The 23509-nt window shown below is 36.9% G+C and overlaps 1 protein-coding gene across 1 annotated transcript in view; it reads left to right on the forward strand.

Moving 5' to 3' along the window:
* Positions 1-23509, forward strand: part of Nebl (nebulette) — a 124698-nt gene that overhangs the window by 23487 nt on the left and 77702 nt on the right. The window contains 5 exon segments of the mRNA XM_047521769.1: positions 376-480; positions 2840-2950; positions 9657-9767; positions 19716-19817; positions 20752-20853. Coding sequence (XP_047377725.1) covers positions 376-480; positions 2840-2950; positions 9657-9767; positions 19716-19817; positions 20752-20853 — 531 coding nt within the window.

Raw genomic sequence — 23509 nt, forward strand, 5'->3', positions numbered from 1 at the left:
TGTTTGACCATAGACTTACTTGTCAAGGTCAGTGGCTTCAAAATGACAACAAACTAGGACACTTGTGGCAATAAAATGGACCTTTTGATAATCATGCTGGGGAAGCCAGACCCATCCTCTGTGGCCCATTGTTCTTAGTGTTACTCCTTAAGGGTAACTGGATCCTTGCTCATTCAAAGTACCGTCCCTCCTCACGGCCTTTGCCCTTCTGGGTTGGATCTCCATTTATTCAACTTGGCTTATTTTGAGGATCATTCCACACTTGATTATTTACTTCAGAAAATGGACTTGATCACCTCCATTCTCTGTTCTAAAAAGGTCACTACAATGATTTTTCTTCTTTCTTTTCTTATGCATATTCTTCTCCTTTTCTAGATCCATTATAAAGAAGAGTATAAAAAGTCTAAGGACAAATGTACATTTGTGCCTGACACTCCCATGCTAACCCATGTTAAAAATATTGGTGCTTTTATTTCAGAGGTAAGTTCTCAAAAACTTTCAAAATGACTCGTGTTTTTCTATTTATATAGATAAAAAGTCTGCATGTCTGCATTAAAGTTTGAGAATAGTTTTGAAGGCACCACTGAATGTTGGTGATATCTAGATTATTATCTAGTTCTATGAACAATATTAACTCATGAATTGAGATATTTTGCTCCCTTTTGTCAATACATTTTATTATATACTGTATGTCTATATTTCAACTCTGCCCCTTTCTTTTTTATATAGTATTCTCTTGAAAAGGAATATTTGCATTTGACAAATAGAAAGCACTAGGAAAATAATCTATCTTTAAAATTCCAAACTATTAATTTCCTAATGAATGTGTTAGAGGTAAACCATTGAATATTATTTTGGAAATAAGCATACTTTAACAGATGATTTCATAAGCCACAGTATCTCTGACAAGTAAATTTAATTTAAGCTATTTTTGAGTGGGATAAAATTGAGCTCAACAGAAATGTCTATTATGAAGCCACAGAGTGAGAAGTATGCTATATGCATTTTCCAGCTGAAAAATCATGTAGTCTTTCAGAGAGCATTTGGAACTGCAGTTTATCTTGCACGGTAAAGCACAATGTTGACAATCATTTCTGTGTTGAGGCATCACTATAGTGTGCAAATAGATAAACTTGAAGGGATCCGTTAAAATAGTGTTGTAAATGACTGACCTCTAGTGTTCTGAAAGTTACATTGGCAAAAGATCAACTTGGGGTTCTTAGCTTATTATCTGCTAACCTGAAATGATTTGGAGAAAATCAGCACATTTTCTTTTCTTATTGTCAACATCCAGAGTTGTGGAGACAAAAGGCTCAGACGACGTAGGTGCTCAATAAATCAACACCCAAATCAGGCTCTGAGGGGGGAGGAACAGCAAGGACTCACCCCCAGAGTATGAAAGAACACAGTTTTGTTTATTTGTATCAGCTGTGTTATTTCTCCTGTGCAGAGAAATTCTTGGTGTTCTCAACTTGTGTTTGATTGATTTTCCTGAAGGAGTTAACTGCAGAGCAAAAAATTGCAAGTGGGTGATCTATTGTGTTCCCTTGAACCTAATTTTCCCAAGAGCAAGTGGTGAATGAGTGTTTGTCTTTTCCAGTAATGATTGAGCTCCCTCAGAGCCAGTGCAGACTGGAGGTGGGGAGGCGCCTGAGCAGACAAGCTCCCCTCCTGCCCCCACCCACTGTGGCCCCCTGGGGAGGCTGAGAAGCCCAGACAAAAGAATGCATGAAAAAATAATAATTATTATCTTAATTGTACAAATTTGTAGGATGCATTGTGATAATTTGAGATATGTATACAGTGTGTAAGGATCAAATCAGGGTCGTTAACCATCTCCTTAAATTTTAAGTTTCTGATTAATTTGTAATAATTGTACATATTTATGGGGGACAGTGTGATGTTTCAATACACGTCCACAAGATGTGCTGATCAAATCAGGGTAATTAATGTTTCCATCTCCTTATCATTACTTTGCATTTGGAGTCTTCCTGCTCTTCTGGGGGGTCACTAAAATATATAATATGTTCTTGTAAACTGGTCACTGTTTGGTGCTGTGGAACAGAGATTTTTTTTTTTTTTCAGTTCTAATTAGTTATACATGATAGTAGAATATATTTTGACATTGTACATATACAAAGTATAACTTCTCATTCTTCCGCTTGTACATGATGTATAATTACTTTGGTCATGTGATCATATCTGCATATAGGATAGTGATGTTCCTTTCATTCTACTGTCTTTCCTATACCTATTCCCCTTCCTTTCCTTCCATTCTCCTTTGTCTGATCTAAAGTACTTCCATTCTTCCCTACCCACCTCCCCTTATTGTGAATCAGCATGTGGGCAACAGAGAAATACTTCTAGCTAATTGAGCTTCGGTACCTGCTACCCAGACTACCAGCATCACCCTGTTCCCCCTTCCCAGACTCTCGTAGTCACTATTCTTCACCTTTGGAAACCTGATAGTAAATTTTAAAGATTTGTATTTTCAAACAAATTGCCTCATTGTTCTCAGATTCTTTCTTCACTGATCAAACCTATGAATCTGTCAATACATACAAGTAGATTTAGTTTTAGAAAAGTGCATGGGCGTCAATAGAAGAAGAGTTTCTACATTCTCACATCTCATTTAAAGTTTTCTCACAAATTGGAAATCTTTCTATCTCTTCAGGGTACATTTGTCAGATCTGGTATTTCAAATTCAAATGCAAGTTTAAGATTAAACCTGCAGGTTGTTAAATCAGTGTGGTTTCTACAGAAAGTTTTCTTTTACTATTCACAGTAAAAAAGAAAAAAAATGGGAGAGGGACTTTAATTTTCTTTTTATTTCCTCTAGGCAAAATACAGAGGCACTGTGAAGGTCAACCTTTCCAACTCTCTTTATAAGCAGATGCCCGCCACCATTGACAGTGTCTTTGCGAGAGAAGTTTCCCAGCTTCAGAGCGAGGTGTGTTTTCTACAAATTGTTATGTAATGGGGTAGATCAAACATATAATCTCTTTTAAGTGATTTGACATTTTAGGAAGAGTTGTTTACTCTGGGTATTAAACACTGAATGGAAACAGCTGGATCATGTGCCGTCTGTAGTCCAGTGGCAGACAGTGAAAGGGACATGCAAGTTTATGTCAGGCACAGCATGCTGGGATTTTTTTTTTTTTTTTGAGTCTCATTCATTGCTCTTTATAGGGCCAATTTTAATCTAATTCTGACAGTTTACAAAACTGAAATAATTCTGGTTTGTTGCACAATACTGGGGATTGAACTCAGGACCTCATGCATACTAGTCAAGCCATCCCCACAGCAACCCCCACCCACACTTCTTAAAAATTTTGAGACTAGGTCTTGCTAAGTTGCCCAGGCTGGTCTTGAACTTGCTATCCTCCTGCCTCAGCCTCCCAAGAAGCTGGGATTACAGATGTGTGCCTCTGTACCATTTTAAAAATGAAATTCTTATAGCACCTGTCGAATGATTCTGACTTAACATATGATCCCTAGGTGGAGAACATCTTAAGAGCTTGTTAAAAGTCACGTAAAGGGCTGGGGAGATAGCTCAGTCGGTACAGTGCTTGCCTCGCAAGCACAAAGCCCTGGGTTCGATCCCCAGCACCAAAAAAAAAAAAAAGTCACATAAAGAGATAGCAGTTGAATTTGAGACCCACAGGTCCATGCTCCACCTGTTAGACAACTGGTTCCTGAATTTCCTGATGTGTGCTTCGTTCTTTTCATTTAGGATAAGTCAGGCTACCAGCCAGAGCCTCCATCAGGTGGAAGTAGCTATTTTAGTGATTCCAGGTTGCAGCAAACTTAAGAACTGTCATCATGTAAACTCATTTTTGAATCCACAGGAGTGTAGGGGTAATTTTTTCCTGTATAGTACCTTGAGATATAAGGCATTTTAAAATGCATTTAATCTCTTGCATTTCTTAAAACAGAATTTCATGGTAGAATACTTTGCTGTTTTCTGACTCACTGTTTGGTTTTATTCATGGTGCAATCTGATTTTTTTTTTCTTTATTAATCTGTTACTTGCTAAGTTACGTGAGACCCTCATCTGTCCTGTCCCCTGCTCTACTCCGGGCACATAGGGGCTCTTCGGTATTGTGGAATTTATTGATTTCCATCTAAAGGATATGCTTCCTTTTGCATAGTTGATATTCTTCATGCCATACCTTAGGCATTAGTACTTCTAATTAGTATTAATAGTAAATGTAGGCGTGTAATGATACGTCAAGTGCTATTTCATGCATTTCATATGTATTTAGGTCATTTAATCCTCACAACAAACCCAGGAAGTATCCCCATTTTGGAGATGTGGAAAGCAGAGCACAGAGAGTTTAAGTAACGTGCCAAAGGTAACACAGCCAGCAAATGGTAGAGCCAGCATACAAGCATGGGTGGTCTGGCTCCAGAGTCTGCGTTCTTAACCACACACTATTCCACATCTTTCCTACTACTTCTCTTTCTCTTTTTCTTATTAAGCAAGTTCCTTCTCCAGAATTATTTTACTTTTAAGTAGAGGATACCTTGGCAATTATAAAATAGTCTGAATATTAATTTTGATTTTAAAATAGTCTTGAAAAATACTAAGGATTGCTACCCTTTGCAGAACATCTTTAAATGTTTCATTATTACAAATTTAAACATCCTTTGTGAACCCAACTTGGCAGGAAGCTAACAGCTGAGATAAGCTGAGATTTAGCTAAGCTAAAAATATATGATGTGGAGGTTCTGCCTGACTGACCATGACTAATGTGCCCTTTGTTTTTCCTGCCAACATCTGGTCACCTAGCTACTTGCTGATAACATGGGCTACTTTATAAAGCACATAATTATAACACTCGATAGAAGATAAGCAACAATCACTCAATAAAAAAAGAAAAAATTAAAAATCTATTTTTATATTTACTTGGGAAAGTAACATTTTCAGATATTTGCGTCCTTTTACTTTTACTTTTCTTTCTTTCTTTCTTTCTTTCTTTCTTTCTTTCTTTCTCTTTCTTTCTTTCTTTCTTTCTTTCTTTCTTTCTTTCTTTCTTTCTTTCTTTCTTCCTTTCTTCCTTTCTTCCTTTCTTCCTTTCTTCCTTTCTTCCTTTCTTTTTTTTTTTTTTTCCATGCTGGGGATTGGACCTAGAACCTTAAGCATGCTAAGGAAAGGGCTCTACCACTGAGCTACATCCCAAGCCCTTTTTATTTTGTTTTGAGACAGAGTCTCACCAAGATGCTCGGGCTGGGCTGGAACTTGCAATCCTCTGTCCTCTCCACACCTTTCCCAATAGCTTGGATTATAGGTGTGTGCCTCTGTGCCCAGCTCTCCTCTCACTTGTTAATGGCAGAAATATGTGTATAGAAAACAAATATTGCTTTGTGGATTTTAACATGAAAAAATAATCCATTTTGATATTTGGGGCCTATCGTATTGCTTTTGGTGGAATAGGTTATCATGCACATTGTTACCATGTGCCTTCCTGTGATGGAGTAGAGATGGCTGGGGAAGATATGGATGCACTCTTAATTAGCAGTGCTTTGTGTTGTGATTAGTCGTGGAACTTGTTAGTAAAAAAATACCTTGGTTCTGAATAAGGTGTGTTTAGATTTACCTGCATCAATTTTATTACTGTTAAAATAGTTATTCTAAAAAAACAGTTATTCTCCAAGTTTACCTGGCAATCAGAGGTATTTGCAAGTGTTTGTGATAATTAAACAACTCTTCTTCTACTGTGTCCAAAAAGTTTCAGAGTTGTGGTAACCTAATTTAGAATATTAGATGAATTCTAATCTTCAATGGCTGAGTTCTAATGAAAGTTCTTGACAAACTGTTGTTGACAAACTATTGAATTATTATCAAAAACAAACAGTCTTTCTAATGCTTAAATTCAATGTAGAGTAAAAAAATTCAGCTAGTGTATTTGCTGTTTGTGATCAAATACCTGATAAGAACACCTTAAAGGAGGAAAGTTTGTTTTCACTCACAGATTCACATTCATGGTTGACCACTTCATCACTCTGGGGTTGAGGTGAGGCAGATCATCATGGCGGAATGGAATGGCGGAGGGAAGCTGTCAGGTCATGATAGCCAGGAAGCAGAGAGGGCAAGTGTGAGGAACCAGGGCAATGTATAATCCCCAGGACCACACCCCCGGTGACCTCCTTCCTCAAGTTACACCCTCGCCTGCCTACAGTTATCCATTCAGATTATTAATCCAAAAAATGGGTTGATCCATCCGTGAGGTTACAGCTGTCATCATTTCACCTCTGAACATTACTGCATTAACTAATGCATGAGCTTTTTGGGGGATACCTCATATCCAAATCATAACAGTTAGATTTATGCTTCCTTTAGAAAATGACTGTTAGGAAGAAGCACCTTTAAAAAAGAGTTGTGAGCTATGTCATATGCATGCCTGTAATCCCAGTGGCTTGGGAGGCTAAGGCAGGAGGATCTCAAGTTAAAGTCAGCCTCAGCAAAAGTGAGGCACTAAGCAACTCAGTGAGACCCTGTCTCTAAATAAAATACAAAATAGGGCTGGGGATGTGGCTCAGAGTTGAGTGTCCCTGAGTTCAATCCCTGGTACCCACCCCCCTGCAAAAAAAAGAGAGAGTTGTGAAGTTTTCAGGATACCATTTTATTAGCTGTTCCCCATTAGAAAAATTTATAAACGAAGATCCCAAAGGAACCTGGAAATGGAATGGACTGTGACTTGAAGTGATGGGATCTTTCTCTGCAAGGCTATTTCAGGAAAAAGCTAAATAATTCCTTATCAGAGAAGCAATACAGACTGCTCAGGCACCCTAACTGAGAAGTTTTATGGGAATTTATGGTTTTTTTCAGTAGTATTTATGGAGTCGTGTTTCCAGAGTTCAGAGGTATCAATGATATGGTATTGAAAGCACATTTACCTATATAGTACTTACAAAGTATTAGAAGTCAGACATATATACATACATGTATATGTGGGATATAAAAGTCTAGGAGATAAAATATATGAAAAATGTATACATTGCTTATATAAACATTTATATATAAAGTATAGAAGGCTATTCCTAGTTCTTCCCACTCTTTGGGTGTCCAGTACCATAGCAATCTAAGTTCTCAAAGCATGAAGAAAACAGTTTTAATGTAGGGAAATACCACATAATAATGACAGATCCTAAAAAAATCAAATTTGTCAGAAAATTTATTAGCTTGACATAATTTCCCATTAGCTATTTTAAGGCAGAAAATTAATATGATAAATTAAAGTTCAGCTGCCTCCAGTTTGATTCAGTCTTAATTCTAAAGTGGTACTTAGTGGCAGCTATAAATGAAAAGACTATTTTAAAGCTGCAAGTAGAAAATTACGTAGCCTTTTTAAGAAAGAGTGCTTTTTAAAATTGTGCTTGATGAGTCAACCGTATCTATGATAACTCACAAAATGATCAGCTGTATTGGTTTTGTTTATAAGGTCGCAAGCATGATCATCAGTCTAAAATACAGAATATACCAGCCGTCCTTCAAAAAGGAGATTGGCGTATGTTACCTCTTCTTATTTAAGAGGAAGAAACAAATCTCAACAGAAGTTTTTCCTTGCCTTTTAGACTTGAACATCCATTAAACTACTCCCCCTTCCTGTCCTCAGAGTTATAATGTAATATGTACTAGAACTGAGGTAATGGACCTTCTTACCCTGCATTGGAGGTCCTTAAGAGGTTTCCTGTTTAACATAAGTAATTGGTGAAAATGTAAAGATATATTCATCAGAATTAGATATCTTGATGGCGTAAATTGATGGACAGATTGTAACAAGATGTATTATACCTGGAGCAACATAGGGACTGCGATTGAGTCCTGGTAATCAACCAAACACACAGGACTGAATGTGGGAAGCTGGCTTCGTAGGACTGAATGAGACTTAAGTGCATTAATTGACAGGAATCTCAACATAGCTGTCAAAAGGAAGCTGTCATGACATGTGAACGCATTAATAGCATTTGGCAAGTAGAGGAGGATAACCTGGATTAAATTAAGTAATTCTAAATAGGATTAAGTCAGGCTGCTGTGGGAATGAGATGGATAAATTGGGATTTGGATTCAAGAGGGCTTCTTGGACGATCAGGGGTTCAACCCTTTAATCCATGCAGACTGTCTGGAAGAGCAGAAGTCATCAATGGCTAGTTGCCTTCCCACTGGAAATTCCCTGTTGTGAACGAGGCTTTTTCCTCTGTGACTGGATAAATCCAACTCTGGGGAGAGAGATGGGGTTTGAATAAAGGAAGAGGTTTCAGCCAGAGCTTTTAAAATTCAGAGACTTGATGTCCCAGGTTGAGTTCTTTTTCAGTAGATGTTTTTAAAGAAAAATGAAGTGGGGAGCCAGAGAGGAGGTTTTGCAGGGGAGAGGAGGATGGTAAGAGTCAATGATTTTATTTGTAAAAATTAATTTTATAATTATCACTCTAATCCTTTAAATAAGTGTATTATCTAAGTTAAATGGGTGTTTAATTCTGTCTATGAAAGCCCACGAGGAGTGTAGGGTTATGAGAATGTTGAATAAACTCATTTATTCAACCATTCACTATATATTTATTGCATTTCTACTCTGTGTCATTTACTGTGATAGGCACAGGATATTAAAAGATGTGTAAGATATAGACCCACCTCTCAAGGAACTCAGATTGGCAAAGAATTCTTAAGTTTAACTATATTCTTTGTCACTGAAAACCAGACCTTATTTTGTTGTTGGCAATGACTGTTCTAGTTTTTCTTTTTAGGTTGCTGTTTATTTATTTATTTTTTTGGTGCCTCATAATTCCTACTCCACTCAACCCACGTTTATTATTAAACCCTTAATATACTTTAAAATTAATTTTGCTATTCCTTTCTTCATCTGTTGGTTTATTTTCACTCATGGTTATTCATTAATTTATTCATTCACAGAGCAGATATTAGTCGATGATATTTTTTAAAAAATCTTCCTTACACCCCCGCCTTCACCCCACTATGGAGAAAACTGAACCAGGTGATTGGTAATGAATGGAATTGGTATGATGTTCAGATCCCTGATGGAGAACGAGGCTTGACAAACCTGAGAATTTCATCTGCATATTATATTTTCTCATAAAGTTTTGGTCATTTAATGAGGTTTCTACTATATTATGGCTGTGTCTACATAAAATAAGAACCATTCATATAAAAATAAGCAACTCACTTTTACATATTCCATAATTTCCCCCTACCTGCTCAGTTGTTTTCTCAAGATTTAAACCTTGAACATTTATAACTGTGAAAGCTCTCAGATGTGGAAGATTTACCAAAACTAGAGGTGAGATTTAAGCTAGAGGAACAGAATGGTGAATTTCATCATTGCTTTAAGGTTGTTTTGAAATAAATGACGAGTTAGAATTAGAAATCTTAACTAAAGCCCTGAGATGAAAGCATTATATATATTATCTTGTTACAGAGGCTCAGGCAAATTTATCTGTTATTGGTGGTATTTAAATATATAAAATCCTTATAAAACAGTGGAATTGAACAGTTAAGAATTTTATATACTACTGTAGGATTTTTAAAAATTTTATTTATTGATTTTTTGGTGGTGCTGGGGATCTAACCCCAGCCTTGTGCATGCTAGGCCTTGGCTACCTCTAAATGGAACTAATTGTTTTTTGTGCTTTTAAAGGTTGCCTACAAGCAGAAGCATGATGCTGCCAAAGGAGTCTCAGATTATGCCCACATGAAGGAGCCACCTGAACTCAGACACGCCATGGAGGTCAATAAGCACCAGAGTAATGTAAGCAAGCTCATCTCTCACCGTTTTCTGGAAAATTGTAGTTGACCCACATTACAAATTGTGATTATTTAGTTGAGATTTAAATATTATAACACTTCTATTCCAAAAAGGACTTTATGGTTTATCATTAAGAGGTACATTTGAATTATTCTTAAGGTAGTCATTTAAACCTTGTAGAATGCCTCTACATTGTCATGTATTTTCAGACATTAGAAATTTTGCTTGAAGAAGACAATTGGGTCATAACATTTCTAAAGCGTCCTTGACTTGATGTGGAAGCCCAGGGTTTCCAGTCTAGTCACAGAAATGCTGCAGGAAAGAGCGTCAGCAACCCATGGAAGAATCACCCATGAGCACTAGCTGGATTGTATGCCACTACTCTTTCTTTTGAACTGCTTGTTGGGGATCAAATTATTATTAAACTTAAGAACCAACAGATATGAAATGTTGAAGCAACAGCTGCCTAATGATTGACTTAGCAGCAGAACAAAGAGGAAGAAAGTTAGTTTGTAGAAAATTTCTTCTTTGGTTATAAGTTCCCAGGCCCATGAAGGCTTGCATACATTTGTTTAATACCACTACTGTCCTAGTATCCTAGAAGAATAATTTGTTCCTGAAATTTGTAGCAGAAACTTGTTGTATCATGAATTCTCTTTTCTCCAAAAGGCATGTATGAACTGCTGGTCAGGTTCTTGATGGATTAGAATCAGTTAAGGTAAGGTGCCTGTCCTAGTTAGATTAAGAAACACCCTTTCTTGGAAAAGTTCCTGATCTATCTTTGTTATCTCAAAAAGAGTCTGTCACTCAGTCCTATTGAAGCAGCTTTGCTGACTCTGTGCCTCCAGGGCCCAGAGATACAGAGTATCTCTCTGCAGTATGGCAAGAGCTATTTGATATTAAATTGCATTAGGTCAATGTTTAAGTAAAAACCAGAGAGGAATTTAACATACTAACCCACATGTATAAACATATGCTGATACCAAAGCCTTTCTCTAAGATGCTTTAGACCTGACAGGAGATGAAGAAGCTGCATGTCTGCAGTTATTATCAGGGCTATTATTTTAAGGAGAGGCTTTATAAGAACTGTTTGCTTACAGAATGACTATAATAATCATAACTACTACTTACTCAGCTCAGCCATGCACCAGGCTCTGTGCCAAGACTTTGATCATTTCCATTTTTTACAAGAACCCTGTACTGATTCCCATTTCGTAGATGAAGGAAATAAGAATTGGGAATCAAACTCTGGAATTCGCTCTTTCTGCTGTACCTTGCTATCTCCCTCTTAAAGGTCACTGGTGATTAGTCGATATTTTAAATGAAGTTTTAAAAATGAGTAACATCTTAAGACATCATCTGAATTCAGATGCACTGCAGGAAAGAATAACCGAATCACCTGAGTTCTCACTATTTTGTTGTGGAAGAGACCTTGAATTCATATAAAAGATCAAAGATGGAAGGTGGGCTGGTGTCCTAGGGTGACGACTGGTGTTACATGGATCCCTAGGAGGACTTTTCTTACTCTATAATTCAATGTAATTCAAATACAGAAGTTCCTTGTCATAGAACTGGGCTTATTATTTTAACTCTGCCTTTTCTTTTAAAAGGTCTTTGATTGAGGGAATAGAGAATGAAGCCCTTTTCTCCTCCATTCAACAGTGTGTGCTCATGGGAGAAGGATGTGTTTACTTACACTCCTCTGCCAACTCGGCTCAACCTTTGCATGCAAAGTTTGTACATATAATAGGATTTGGAAAGTGTTTAAGACTATTTACTTAGATTTAAAGTGAGAATGATATTTGTATTCTACCCGTGAAGTAGTTGCTATTCCTCCAGAGCCAAGCCACTTGGAGTAATACATTTGTTGTCCCTTCAATATGAAATTTAAGGATTGATCTTAAAAGCTGCAAAGAGAGCTAGTGTGAACATCTCCCGGTTCAGTGGGCAGATCCACTGAATCTCCATAAAAGACAAAACTCTCTCTCCCATAAAACATCAGCCTGAAGAAACTTATGGCAGAGAATTGACTAGTAGAATTAATTGCTGTTTTGTGACATGGATTTTCACTTTACACTCTGGCTATAAGTGAGTGACTTAATTTCAAATAAAAATGTACCATCAGTTGTGAATACAATTAACCCCGAAACAATGAAAGTCAACACCTTGGCTTACCTGGTTTATGGTGGCACCAAAATCAAGTCAGCTTCCTAAGTTCTGTTGAGAACCAACAAACCGGAATCACTGCCACTCAGAACAAGTTAATTTTTGCCTTCTTTCTGGTCATATCTTTTATTAAAATGGTCATTAGTGGTCAAGAGGAGTGATTTTTCTTCAGATTCTTTTTCTCCCTTACACCTTCAGTGATGTAAATGAGCAGAAGAGGATGGGAAAGAGGTTTATTTATGAACTGAATTCTCACCTCTGAATAATTGAGAATGCCAAGGGGAAAAGTATCCTGGGGGCAGGGATCTCTTGTATCACTTTAAGATTTAATGATCATAAAAAGGGGGAAAATTATTAGAATATACTCTACACTAGCATATATGAGGCAAAAAAACTGGCGTTAGACCATGCTTAAAATGCTGGCTTTGCCACATGTCCTCTGGATGACCTGGGACAAGTTACTTAATATGTCTGTGTCTCTATTTTCTCCTCTGTAAAATGGAGACATGGACACCTATCTCCCAGGGCTGGCAAGTATTAAATAATATATGTAAAGGACTCGGCAGAAGAACCACTCAATAAAATATTAGGCCTACTTGGTCCTCCTCCAGTTTTTAAAGGGTGATTTGAGAGTTTAGGGTGATGTCATCATTCATTTGAAATAATTAAAAGAGAATTGGTTTATAAAAGGGCTAAATCAATATGAAATTAATATTGAGAAGTGTTTCAGTCAGAGGGTGTATTCAAAAAGTTCCTAAACGTATCTTGTTGATACTATAATTAAAAATTGATTAAAAACCGCCAATCTAAATCCTTTTGTATCTTAAGGGATGTAACCCTGCCAAATTTTTCTAATGTAATGAGAGAGACTGGAGGTATTCTGTTCTGTGACTTTCCCCTGAAGATGGGCTTGTAATGAAAACCTCAGTTACATTATTAGTTCTCATCCATCTTATCAGAGGCACGAAGTCCAGTAGTTCTCAAGAAGGTCCAACAAAAATTACCATTTTAAGTTTTATAAGTAGTATGGTTTATACTGATTTGCAATGCAATTGGAATAGTAAACTTTGCCCAAACACTGTATTGGTAATCAATTCAACATGTATTAAAAAGAATTATTCAGCATAGGAAACAAGACTTAATGTTCTTTTCAAGAATGATCTATGTACTGTCTTAAAATTAATAAAACCTTATCAGTAGACAAATTTCTGTTTCATCAGAAAGTGAAAAGGCTTAAAGATAAATCAGTAAAATAATACTAGAAAAACAATTATAGCTCTGTGTGGTTCCTCAGTGTGACTTACAGTAACAGTGCCTATGGATTCAGTATTTAAAATACATATATCAGTGTTCTTGTTCATCTCTAAGCCAAAATCATTAGTAATACCTCTTCTGCTCCCTTCATGAGATTGTGTTGTTGGTAAAATTAAGTCATGAATAAGAAAATGTATAACAACTATAAAATGACATATGACATATAAAATGACAATAATAATAATCCATTGTTTTACATGTAGCCGATTTTATTCCCTCTTTTAGACAATTAAAAATGTTTTGTTTGTTCAGTAATATCAAATTGTATGTTCACTTATTTTTGAAAAGTTTATATTGTTTTATAGAAAACAAGATTTATATTTAAAAAGGTTCATACTCTCTTGTAGAAAATAACATTTAAGTAAGTTTCATAAAAGAATTTCGAGGGGCTGGGCATAGCTCAGAGGTAGGGCCCTTGTCTAAAATGTGCAAGGCCCTGCGTTCAATTCCCAGCACCACAAAAAAAAACAAAAAACAAAAAAACAAAAAATAAAAAAACCCACAAAAGAACAAAAACAAACAAACAAATAAACAACAACAACAAAAAAAAAAAAAAAAGAGAGAGAGAGAGAGAGAGAGAGAGAGAGAGAGAGAAAGATGAGAGTCTTGTGTCCCTGGAGGGCTCTCTCTAATGTGATATATGTTATAATGATGATAAAAGATTTAAAGATTTTCTTGAGAATGATTGAACCTGGGCTTCAAGATTGTGAGTCTACACAGGTTACACTGGTCACTTCTGTTCTAGTTTCTTCTCACCAAGAATCATTTTAACCTTCCCCAGAGCAGTGGAGGGATTGGTCCTGGCCCAGCTGGATCTCATTCCCTCAAGGCTTTCCTGCTTGTACAGTGCTCAGCCCTCCACGTGTCTGTCTGTCTGTCTGTCTGTGGCTTCCAGGGAGGCTGCCGTTCCCCAGCACCCAGTCTTCTCTTCTACAAGGGCTTCACTTTCACTTCATGGATTGTCTGTGGAGGTTTTGCTTCTGTGTGGTTTATTAACTCACCTACCAGGGAGTCTCAAATCACTGTGTTATAAAAGTAGGAAGCCGGCTGGAAGGTCACTGTGAATCCTTGGGTCACACACATATGTCTGGCTGTACCTGAAGAGTAAAGGCATCTGTTCCACTTTCAAAATCTCATAGGAGTTCTGTTTATTGGCCAAGTCTAATCCTCTAAGGAAGGGGATGCTGAGGGATGTAGCTTCAGCCTGGGAAGGGAGCTTTGGCAGAGCCCATTTGAGTACAGATAACTTAGCACAACGGGCGGGTTTAGAGTTTAACGAATTAATGCACAAAGAGGATACAGAACAGTGCCTAACATGTGTGGACCACGCTGCAGGAATGAAGGAAGCATGCAAAAGATGTGGCTGTTAGGGCTGGGGAGATAGCTCAGCTGGTAGAGTGCTTGTCTCGCAAGCACAAAGCCCTGAGTTCGATCCCCAGTACCACACAAAAAAAAAAAAAAGTGGTAAGATGTGGCTGTTATGAAGCAGAAGTAGATTCAAAGACCATGAAGTGATGTGAAAATACAAGGGCAAAGGTGAACATAGTGAGATAAGAAAGAAATTCAAAGACAACATTTAATGGAATACAATTCTGTGTTGGAGGTAAAGAAAAGAACAGATCTGTTGCTGCCAAAAAACAGGAAATGGATCTCTCTAGAGTTACCGACAGGAATCTAAAGTTAGTTGGAGTAAAAGAAATATTTATTGGTTTATATACAGTTGTGCCTTGGTATCCTCAGGAGATTGATCCAAGGACCTCTATGGATACTAAAAATCTGGGCATGCTCAAGTCATGGTGTAGTATTTGCATGTAATCTGTGCATATCTTCCTGTATATTAAAAATCAACTATAGATTACTTGTAATACCTAAAACAATATAAAAGCCATGTAAACAGTCATTATACTGTATTGTTTAGGGAATGATGATACAAAGACAGTCTGTACATGTTCAGTATAGATACAACTTTCTTTTTTGAATTTCTTCAATCCATGGTTGGTTGAGTCCTAAATGTGGAAGCCAGGGATATTGAGGGCAAACTGTAATTAGGAAATGAAATGGGGCTACCTCCAGGCACAACTGGTTCCAGAGCCGTCACAGTGTCACCAGAAACCCTCCTCTGTCCCATATCTCACTCTGCTTGCTGCTGTGTGATGTTTCTTTCACACACTGTCTGTGAGGATTCAAGATGATAGTCACTGCTTCCAAGCTTAAATCATCCTCAGACCAGCTGATTCCTGAGGAAAGTGTGTGTCAACTCAGCCTTGAATCCATTGGATGACTCTGGTCCTGCTTGGGATATGTGTGTCTTTTAAAATCATGGTTTCTAAGTGGACATGGAACCTGATTGGACAGCCCAGGACATGTGGCCACCTCTGTCTACAGAAAGGCAGGTTGAGGTCCCCTCCTCGTCACCTGGAGTGAGGGAGGTACAGTTTCCAAATAAAAAGTTCTAGGGGAAAAAAATGAATCATATCTACCCAAAAAGGAATAATTTAGGAAAATGGCTCAGATATGTGGAAAAGGACAAAGAAATTCTGTTAAATTCAGTTAAAAGGCAAAAGGAAGTAATCAGGCATTTAAAATAATAATGTTGTGTCCCCATGGAAGAGACCAGAATCATCATTTGCAGATGAAATTATATGTTTTTACATACTGTGAAAAAGATAAAGCTGATCATCTTGACTGTAAGATAAATATATAACAGTGATCTTCATATGGTAATTACTATTTTGCCTTGTGCAGGACCTATAGAAGAAAATGATGAGACTTCACTGAGATATATAATAAAAGAATTAGAGAAATGGAAGAATATGCCATCTTCTCCTAGGGGGGTTTGAAGTATGGTTGAGATATTATTTTTCCTGAAGTCATTTTTGTAAGATCACTGCAGTACCCATTCAAATTCCAGTTGTTTCCTTCAGGGAGGTACTCAAATGCTTCTAATGTTCATTATTAAGAATCGATAGTTAAAAGATTAAGAACACACTTGAAATAGAAAAGTAAGAAGGGAACTCAGTTGAACAGACCTTATGGACATTTGAAAAGAAAATCCACAGAAGTAAGTGAGTCCTTCATATGCATACTGAAGAGTCTAAAATGGAGACCACTTTTAATATCATTGATTTCTCTTCCTCCTCACCTTCTCTACCTGCTATCTTCTTGCTCCTTTTTTCTTCCTTTTTCCTTCTCTTCCTTCTTTGTTCTCTCCTGTGCTCTGAGAACATAGCAGGAACAAAACATTGAAGGAAATAACATAAAATAATCATTGACTGTCAAGCTTATACCCATTCTGGGTTAATGATTTTCAAGAATCTCTTCCTTTCTCTCTTCTTACTAGAAACAGTATTATGTAGATTGCCATGTTGTCATGAGAAGAATGAAGAATGGTGTCCAATTCACTGTTCCAATATGGTTAGCATTAGATCAAATCAATTTGGGAAATACAGAGGCACACACATGCAAGTGTGCATGCCTGCACACACACTTTGACCACCAAGCTCTTCTTCTGTTGCATGACCTTTTGACTCTTCCTGAGTACTGATGCCATGCCAGAATGGAACAAATCCATACTGCAGAAAAAGTGAGGAATGTCAAATGAGTTTCCTTAAAGCTAAGGGTGATCGAGCTACAGGAACATGAGTCATCTACTCAGGAAACCGTGTTGCCATACCACGCATGTTCAGACGTCCTTGCAAGAGTGAAACCAGGAGCTTGCTTCTCTCGCCTGTCCACAGACATAAGCCCCCTCTCCTGTGGAATATCCCTAAGCAGTAGTGTTCTGGAAGATCTGACTTGCGATCAGCTCCTGCGCTTTTCTCCTGTGTGGCTCTGTGGTGTTCTCTTGTTTGAATGTACAGCTCATGTCAATCTTAATATTTGTTTTGAGTCACATATGCTGGCCTCTAATTTGCAATTTACATGGATGATGGGGCCCTATTCAGAGTCCTGCTCCTGCCGCCTTTGTGCCGTTCACCTCTCTTCACGCAGTCATTAGGCTGAACAGCATATAATTAGGTAACCCATGTAAAGCTGGGATTTCTGAAAGGTTGCAGTTCTTTTCAAAAAGTGAGGGTTTCCATTTTTACTCTCATTCTTTTCTAAACAAAAAGACATCCCCCCTCCCCTGGTGGTTTTCAAATGAACGGAGTGACTTAGAAACAGTCCTGGAGGTGGGTAATAATTTTGGTTTGTTTTCACCTGAGAGCTGGTTTTTGTTTACACAGCTTGTGTTTTAACTCCCTGTAGGCTGAGGTTGAGTTGCTATCATTTGTGGATGAGCATGTTGCTTTGTGAAGCCAATGAAATTGGTCTATTTAAAAATCCCTGAAGATTTAAAATTCACCCGACAGTATAACTCAGTCACCAGCTTATTTTTGTGTTTCTTTTACTACCTGTATGCACAAAACCTAGAAATTACTTGCTAACACAAAGCCTATGAAGTATAAATACTGAGGAACTTAATACTGATTGTGCTTAAGTGCTATGTGCATGTCAGATTCACGATTGTAAATGCAATTTAAAAAGTAAGGTAAGGGTAGTGAGCAAGTATAAGCTTTCAAAGGGTAAATAGAAGAACTGTACCTAAATATTTCATTGAAATAAAATAATGCAAGAGGAATCTGTTGAAGTATTAATGAATTATCATGTCCCACACACGATAATTATTTTTGGAAGAAATAAGGAAGTGGGAGTGTTTTAAATCTGCTAGGTTGAAAAGAAAATAACAAGATACATTAATATTATCTAGAACACTGGTTCATAGTGATCAACTAGGGAATTCATTAAAATCAGATTCCTAGGCTTGATTTACCAAAATTGTATTCCAGAGGATTGTGGATGGACTTCAGGAATCTAAATAATTTATAAGTAGCTTAGATGGTGCTGTTGCAGAAAGTTTATAGGCAATGTTAGAAATCCTTGTATAAAATGTAATTATTTTTAAGGTGTCCAATGGTTCGTTTCAGTTTTCTACCTTTTTGTGCTCTGAAAAAATAAAGATGGGTTTTAAAAATGACCATTTTGGCATGCTTTGCATTTTGACTCTGATAGAATATATTATAGTAGACAAGTCAACCAGCCCTGGTGAAATGCCATACAGAACCACATCTGGCAGTTGCTTTGGCTCATGACAAGTCAAGAATTTGGAAAGTGGACAGTGAGAGGTTGACCATCAGACATTATAGCAATGTGATTCTGGTCTCTCCTTCTATGTGTTAGCCTAGTTAACATAAAAGAACATGACTAAAGTATTTTACATTTGGCAAAATGTATACATTTTTCTCTTTAAATTTCTACTTTCTGTACTTGGGCTCGATTATGTCTAACATGCGTAACATTCAGAGGAAGAATATTCTTTTATGTAATAATTCTTATTTTGAGTGGATCAAGCTATCAGAATGATATGTATTGGATGGTAAAACTATTGATAATCATGTCTGGGTCTCCTCGGAATGAGCATTTGAAGAGTCCAATTTGGAAAATTCTAGAAGGGCAATTCAGTGACTAGAGCTTATGGATAAGTAAAATGAATGGCAACAGTATTATAATGGGTGAGAAGGAAGAATTGGGACTAGGATAATCTATCTGCCTGACTTGTGAAGTGGTATGGTGTTATTTGAAAAAGGACTTGCATTAGTTATATGACCAAAAAATATAATTGATGGCGATACTCCAGAAATAAAAAGTACAATGATATTTAATGTTCAAAAGAGAAAGCAAAAATAGTAGAAGATGAAGCTGGGCATGTGTTGCATGCCTGTAATCCTAGTGGCTTGTGAGGCTGAGGCAGGAAGATTGTGAGTTCAAAACCAGCCTCAGCAACAGCAGGTGCTAAGCAACTCAGTGAGACCCTGTCTCTAAAATACAAAATCGAACTGGGGATGTGGCTCAGTGGCTGAGTGTCCCTGAGTTCAACCCCTGTTACCCCCGACACACACAAAAAAGAGAAAACGAGAGAAGGGTGTAGCTGAGACGGTAAAAGCTGGAGAGTAACAAAGCCTCAGCACCTGCCCTCCCCAAAGGAAGTGACTTTTAGTCTTCATTTGCTGGGACTTTCCCGGCTTCCCCTGAGCTTGAAAGTGTGTGGTAAGCAAGTTGAAGTGATTGCTAACTACATTCTGTATATGAATAGAGCATCCATACCTACACACATGCTAATAGAAAGGTATCTGTGAAAATCCTTTAAGACAGGTTTGTGCCCTGTTCTTAGCTTTCTATTTCTTAGGTAATATAAATCAATTTCAAATATATATTTATTTTTGTTTCAAATATGTTAATGTTCGTAAGACATAGTGTGAAGAATTAATATGTCTATGCAAATGAACGTTGTGCATAAAAACATAAAGAAAAGCAACTCAAGGCTAGTACATTTTCTTAGCTATTATGACAAGGACAAATAATGTTATAGACATGAAGGTTAGTAGCTTTTTTTCCTTTTTTCTTTTCAATCAAAACTGTCCCTTTGATCAGATTTCTTATAGGAAAGATGCGCAGGACACCCACACATATACTGCGGAGCTTGACAGACCGGATATCAAGAAGGCAACTCAGATCTCCAAGATCATAAGCAATGTAATTCATCTTTTTAAATCTTGTACTGAAACGCTTTTTATTTTTGCAAGAGACAAAGCACAGCTTTGGTATTTGGATGGTTAATTTAATTAGTGTAATTAATCAATCTGGATTAGTGACATCTCAATGTTTTCCCCTGAATTATCCATTTGATTATGTAAATTATTTGGGTATATGCAGAAACTGCCCAAATTAGACTTGACTATGACTGTCATGCTTTTAGAGTTGGTTATGTACTATGTGGGGATAAGATCATGTCCAAATGTCTCACCCTAAAAGTCAGGGTTGTCAGTCTTCTGGTCCAGTATAATCTCTCACCTCACCCTGTTCCAAGGAACTTCTCTTGGCCTCGTCCCATCCTGTTGCTGTTAATTGTGCAGATTCTCTTTCATCAACACATTTGCATGTTTCTCACATGGCAAAGCTGTTTCTTATCTCCTCTAAGATACCCTTCTTGGTTAATATCATCTGACTTCAAAGACCAAAAATTCTGCTTAAAATGATGATTGAACCTGAACTGAATGTTGGAATAACCTTAGTGTACCTTCACAATCAGTAATTACTAAATTCAGCTGCATGTGAATCAAACATCGTCAGATCAGTTTCTGCGAAAAACAAAACCATAAATGCTATCTATAGAAGAATGCAGGATCTCTATCCAGAAATTTCTCCTTATGTATTTTTTTTTTTCAGTATTTGTAAGTGATGGTAGCTGGACACTTAGTCTCAAAGTTAATAATTATTTTACTGCTAAAAGCTGAGTTTATTTAATTATACAATACAATAAATTCTGACTTCAGCAGTCTCTATTTTAGTATTTGTGTTATGAGGAATATATTTTAATGGGCTGAGGGTATATTATATTTTATTGACTATGTTAATGTAATTCATCATTATCAAGTAGATTTATTTAATATTTTCTTATTACTTTTAGGCAGAATACAAGAAAGGGCAAGGAATAATGAATAAAGAGCCTGCTGTAATTGGAAGACCAGATTTTGAACATGCGGTGGAAGCGTCTAAACTTTCTAGTCAAGTAAGACTCTGGAGTGATGATCCCACAATGACTTTATTCAGATATTTTGTTTCTAGGAGCACTGGAAAATATTTCATTTTAGATAATATCTTTAATTGCAAGAATAAACAGGGATCATATTTCTGAAACTTTTCAGATAGTATTGCAATAATCACAGATTTCAGTAAAGAAAAAAATTAAATCTAATTTTAAGCATAAAATAAAGTTTCCACTCTACCTTCCAGCTCAAATCTAAACCTATTTGGTTTGGCTGTGTTGTCACATTTCCCAGAATTTCCAGAAATCAGCAACAGTTGTAGCAAATAATTGTATTTCTGTCTTATGCGTACACACATACATTCTCTGACTCTCTCTCTCTCTCTCTCTCTCTCTCTCTCTCTCTCTCTCTCACACACACACACACACACACACAGGTTTTAACTTAGTAATAAAAATACTAATTTTCACAATTTTCAGATGCTTTAATCACAAATTAACAAAGGGGTAATGAAAATGAAGGAAACTTTGGAATTTTATTGAAGAGCATAAAATAAGATCTGCAAGTGTATAGAGACATGACATGTTTTTGGTTGACCATCTTTTTTTTAACCTTTATTTCATTTATTTATTTATTTGTGGTCCAGAGGATTGAACCCAGTGCTTCACATATGCTAGGCAAGCTCTCCACCACTGAACCACATTGGTTGACAGTATTAATAGATAAAAATTTTAATTCTTCCAGAATTATCATATAAATGTCATTTGCTTTCAATTAGAATCCAGCAGGGTCTTTTTTAAATATGGATAAAATGATCTGAATGCTTTCATGGAAAAGAATTGCCTGAGAAAAGCCTTTAAAGGTACGAAGACAAAGATCAGTGAACAGGAACTTAAATTATGAGTTACCATAAGATAATAGGAGGATCATTGAAATTAAATCAGTATGGATTGGTATATGGAGAGGTAAAATAATCAGAAGGATAGACTAGAATCCTGAGGTAGACCCCAGTATGTATAAGAATTTAATATATGACAACAGTGTCGACTCAAGTCAGTGGAAAAAGATTAGGTAATAGTGGTGCTGACATAACTGACTGTCATGGTGAAAACATTATTGGACCTGACTCTTGGACCACATACAAAGCTGAATGTCAGGTGGATTATTTTATTAACAGTACAATAAACATTATTATTAATTATTTTATGAACAATAAAATGATTTTAAAATCTTACCTGAAAATTCAGGATATTCTTTATACAACATGGGCAACATGATTATGACCAGAGATCCAGAAGCTATAAAAGATAGACACATTAATTGCATCAAAATTAAAACTTTCAGTGGAAAAAAGGTGACATTTGCAGAGTCAATAACAATGTGATCAAATAGTAAATTTTACAAATGTATAGTGTTTATTATAACTTTGGAAATATTTCTGATTTTAAAAACTCCCTGTAATTCCAATTAGAATCCAAACAGCCTTTTCAAAAGGAGAATGAAATTATTTGAATGAATTAGATTTATGCAGAGAAAGGAAGGTGTGAGAATAGTTTTTTTTTTTTTGTGGGGGTGGTACTAGGAATTGAACTTGACCACTGAGCCACATCCCAGCTGTATTATTTATTTTATTCAGAGACAGGGTCTCACTGAGTTGCTTAGCACCTTGCGGTTGCTGAGACTGGCTTTGAACTTGTAATCCTCCTGCCTCAGCCTCCTGAGCCACTGAGATTACAGGTGTGAGTCATTGCACCAGGCTGAGAATAGTTTTTCAAGATGTAAAAAGGAAGAAAAGCAAAGGTCTTCAAATATTTGGATGAGTATAATTTATGTGGTAAGAATGTTGTCTATAACATATGTGACTTCTTTAAAGAAGCAAAAAAGACTAACATCCTAGTAGAAAAAGGGGAAAAATGAATGAATAGACATTTCACAGAAAAGCAAACATCAGTGGCCAATAATAAGCTTGTGAGAAGCAGCTCAGTTTAACAGTAGAGAGAAAATGGCAAGAATGTCGTCTGTACCCATCAGCATTTTGTCTCTTGCTAGTGTGGAGGAGGAGGACACCAGGTCAGAAAGACTCTGTGTGGGAGGGAGCGTGAAGCTGGTTTCAACAAAGAGCGAGAGAAAGCTGTGCTCCAGGGGAAAGCCCCAAGTAAAGGTTGGCAATGAAGGTGACAGAGGACAGAAGTCTCATAGCAGAGGCTCTAAGCAAAGCCATAGGAGTCATGAACACAATCAGCAATTTGGGGGGAGATTTGGTGAGAAATGGGCCAGTGTTGTACTGATTTTCTGACCCATTACTTAGCAGAGCAGGAATAATGTGTTCTTTTTTTCTCATGTATTAACTTTTTCAACATTTTTTTTTTTGTTATAAAATACCCAGAAAAGTTACCATCTTAGCCATCTGAAGTGTGCTGTTCAATGGTGTTAACCATGTAATGTCATGCTGCCATTGCCTCATCCAACTGGAGGACTTTTTTCATTCTGTAAAAGTGAAACTCTGTGCCTGTTGACATAAGTCCCCACCCCACCTTTCCCCAAACAACATGTTCTATGAAAGAAATGGTGAAAAAGAGAAAGTGATTCCCAAGTATAACCTTGGGGAATATTTTAGAGTTAAATTCCAAGAAGGGCTACTTATCCCCTCTTTATCTAGTGTCTCAAATTGCTTCCACT

This window comes from Sciurus carolinensis, chromosome 12, assembly GCF_902686445.1.
Source record: "Sciurus carolinensis chromosome 12, mSciCar1.2, whole genome shotgun sequence".
Lineage (NCBI taxonomy): Eukaryota > Metazoa > Chordata > Mammalia > Rodentia > Sciuridae > Sciurus > Sciurus carolinensis.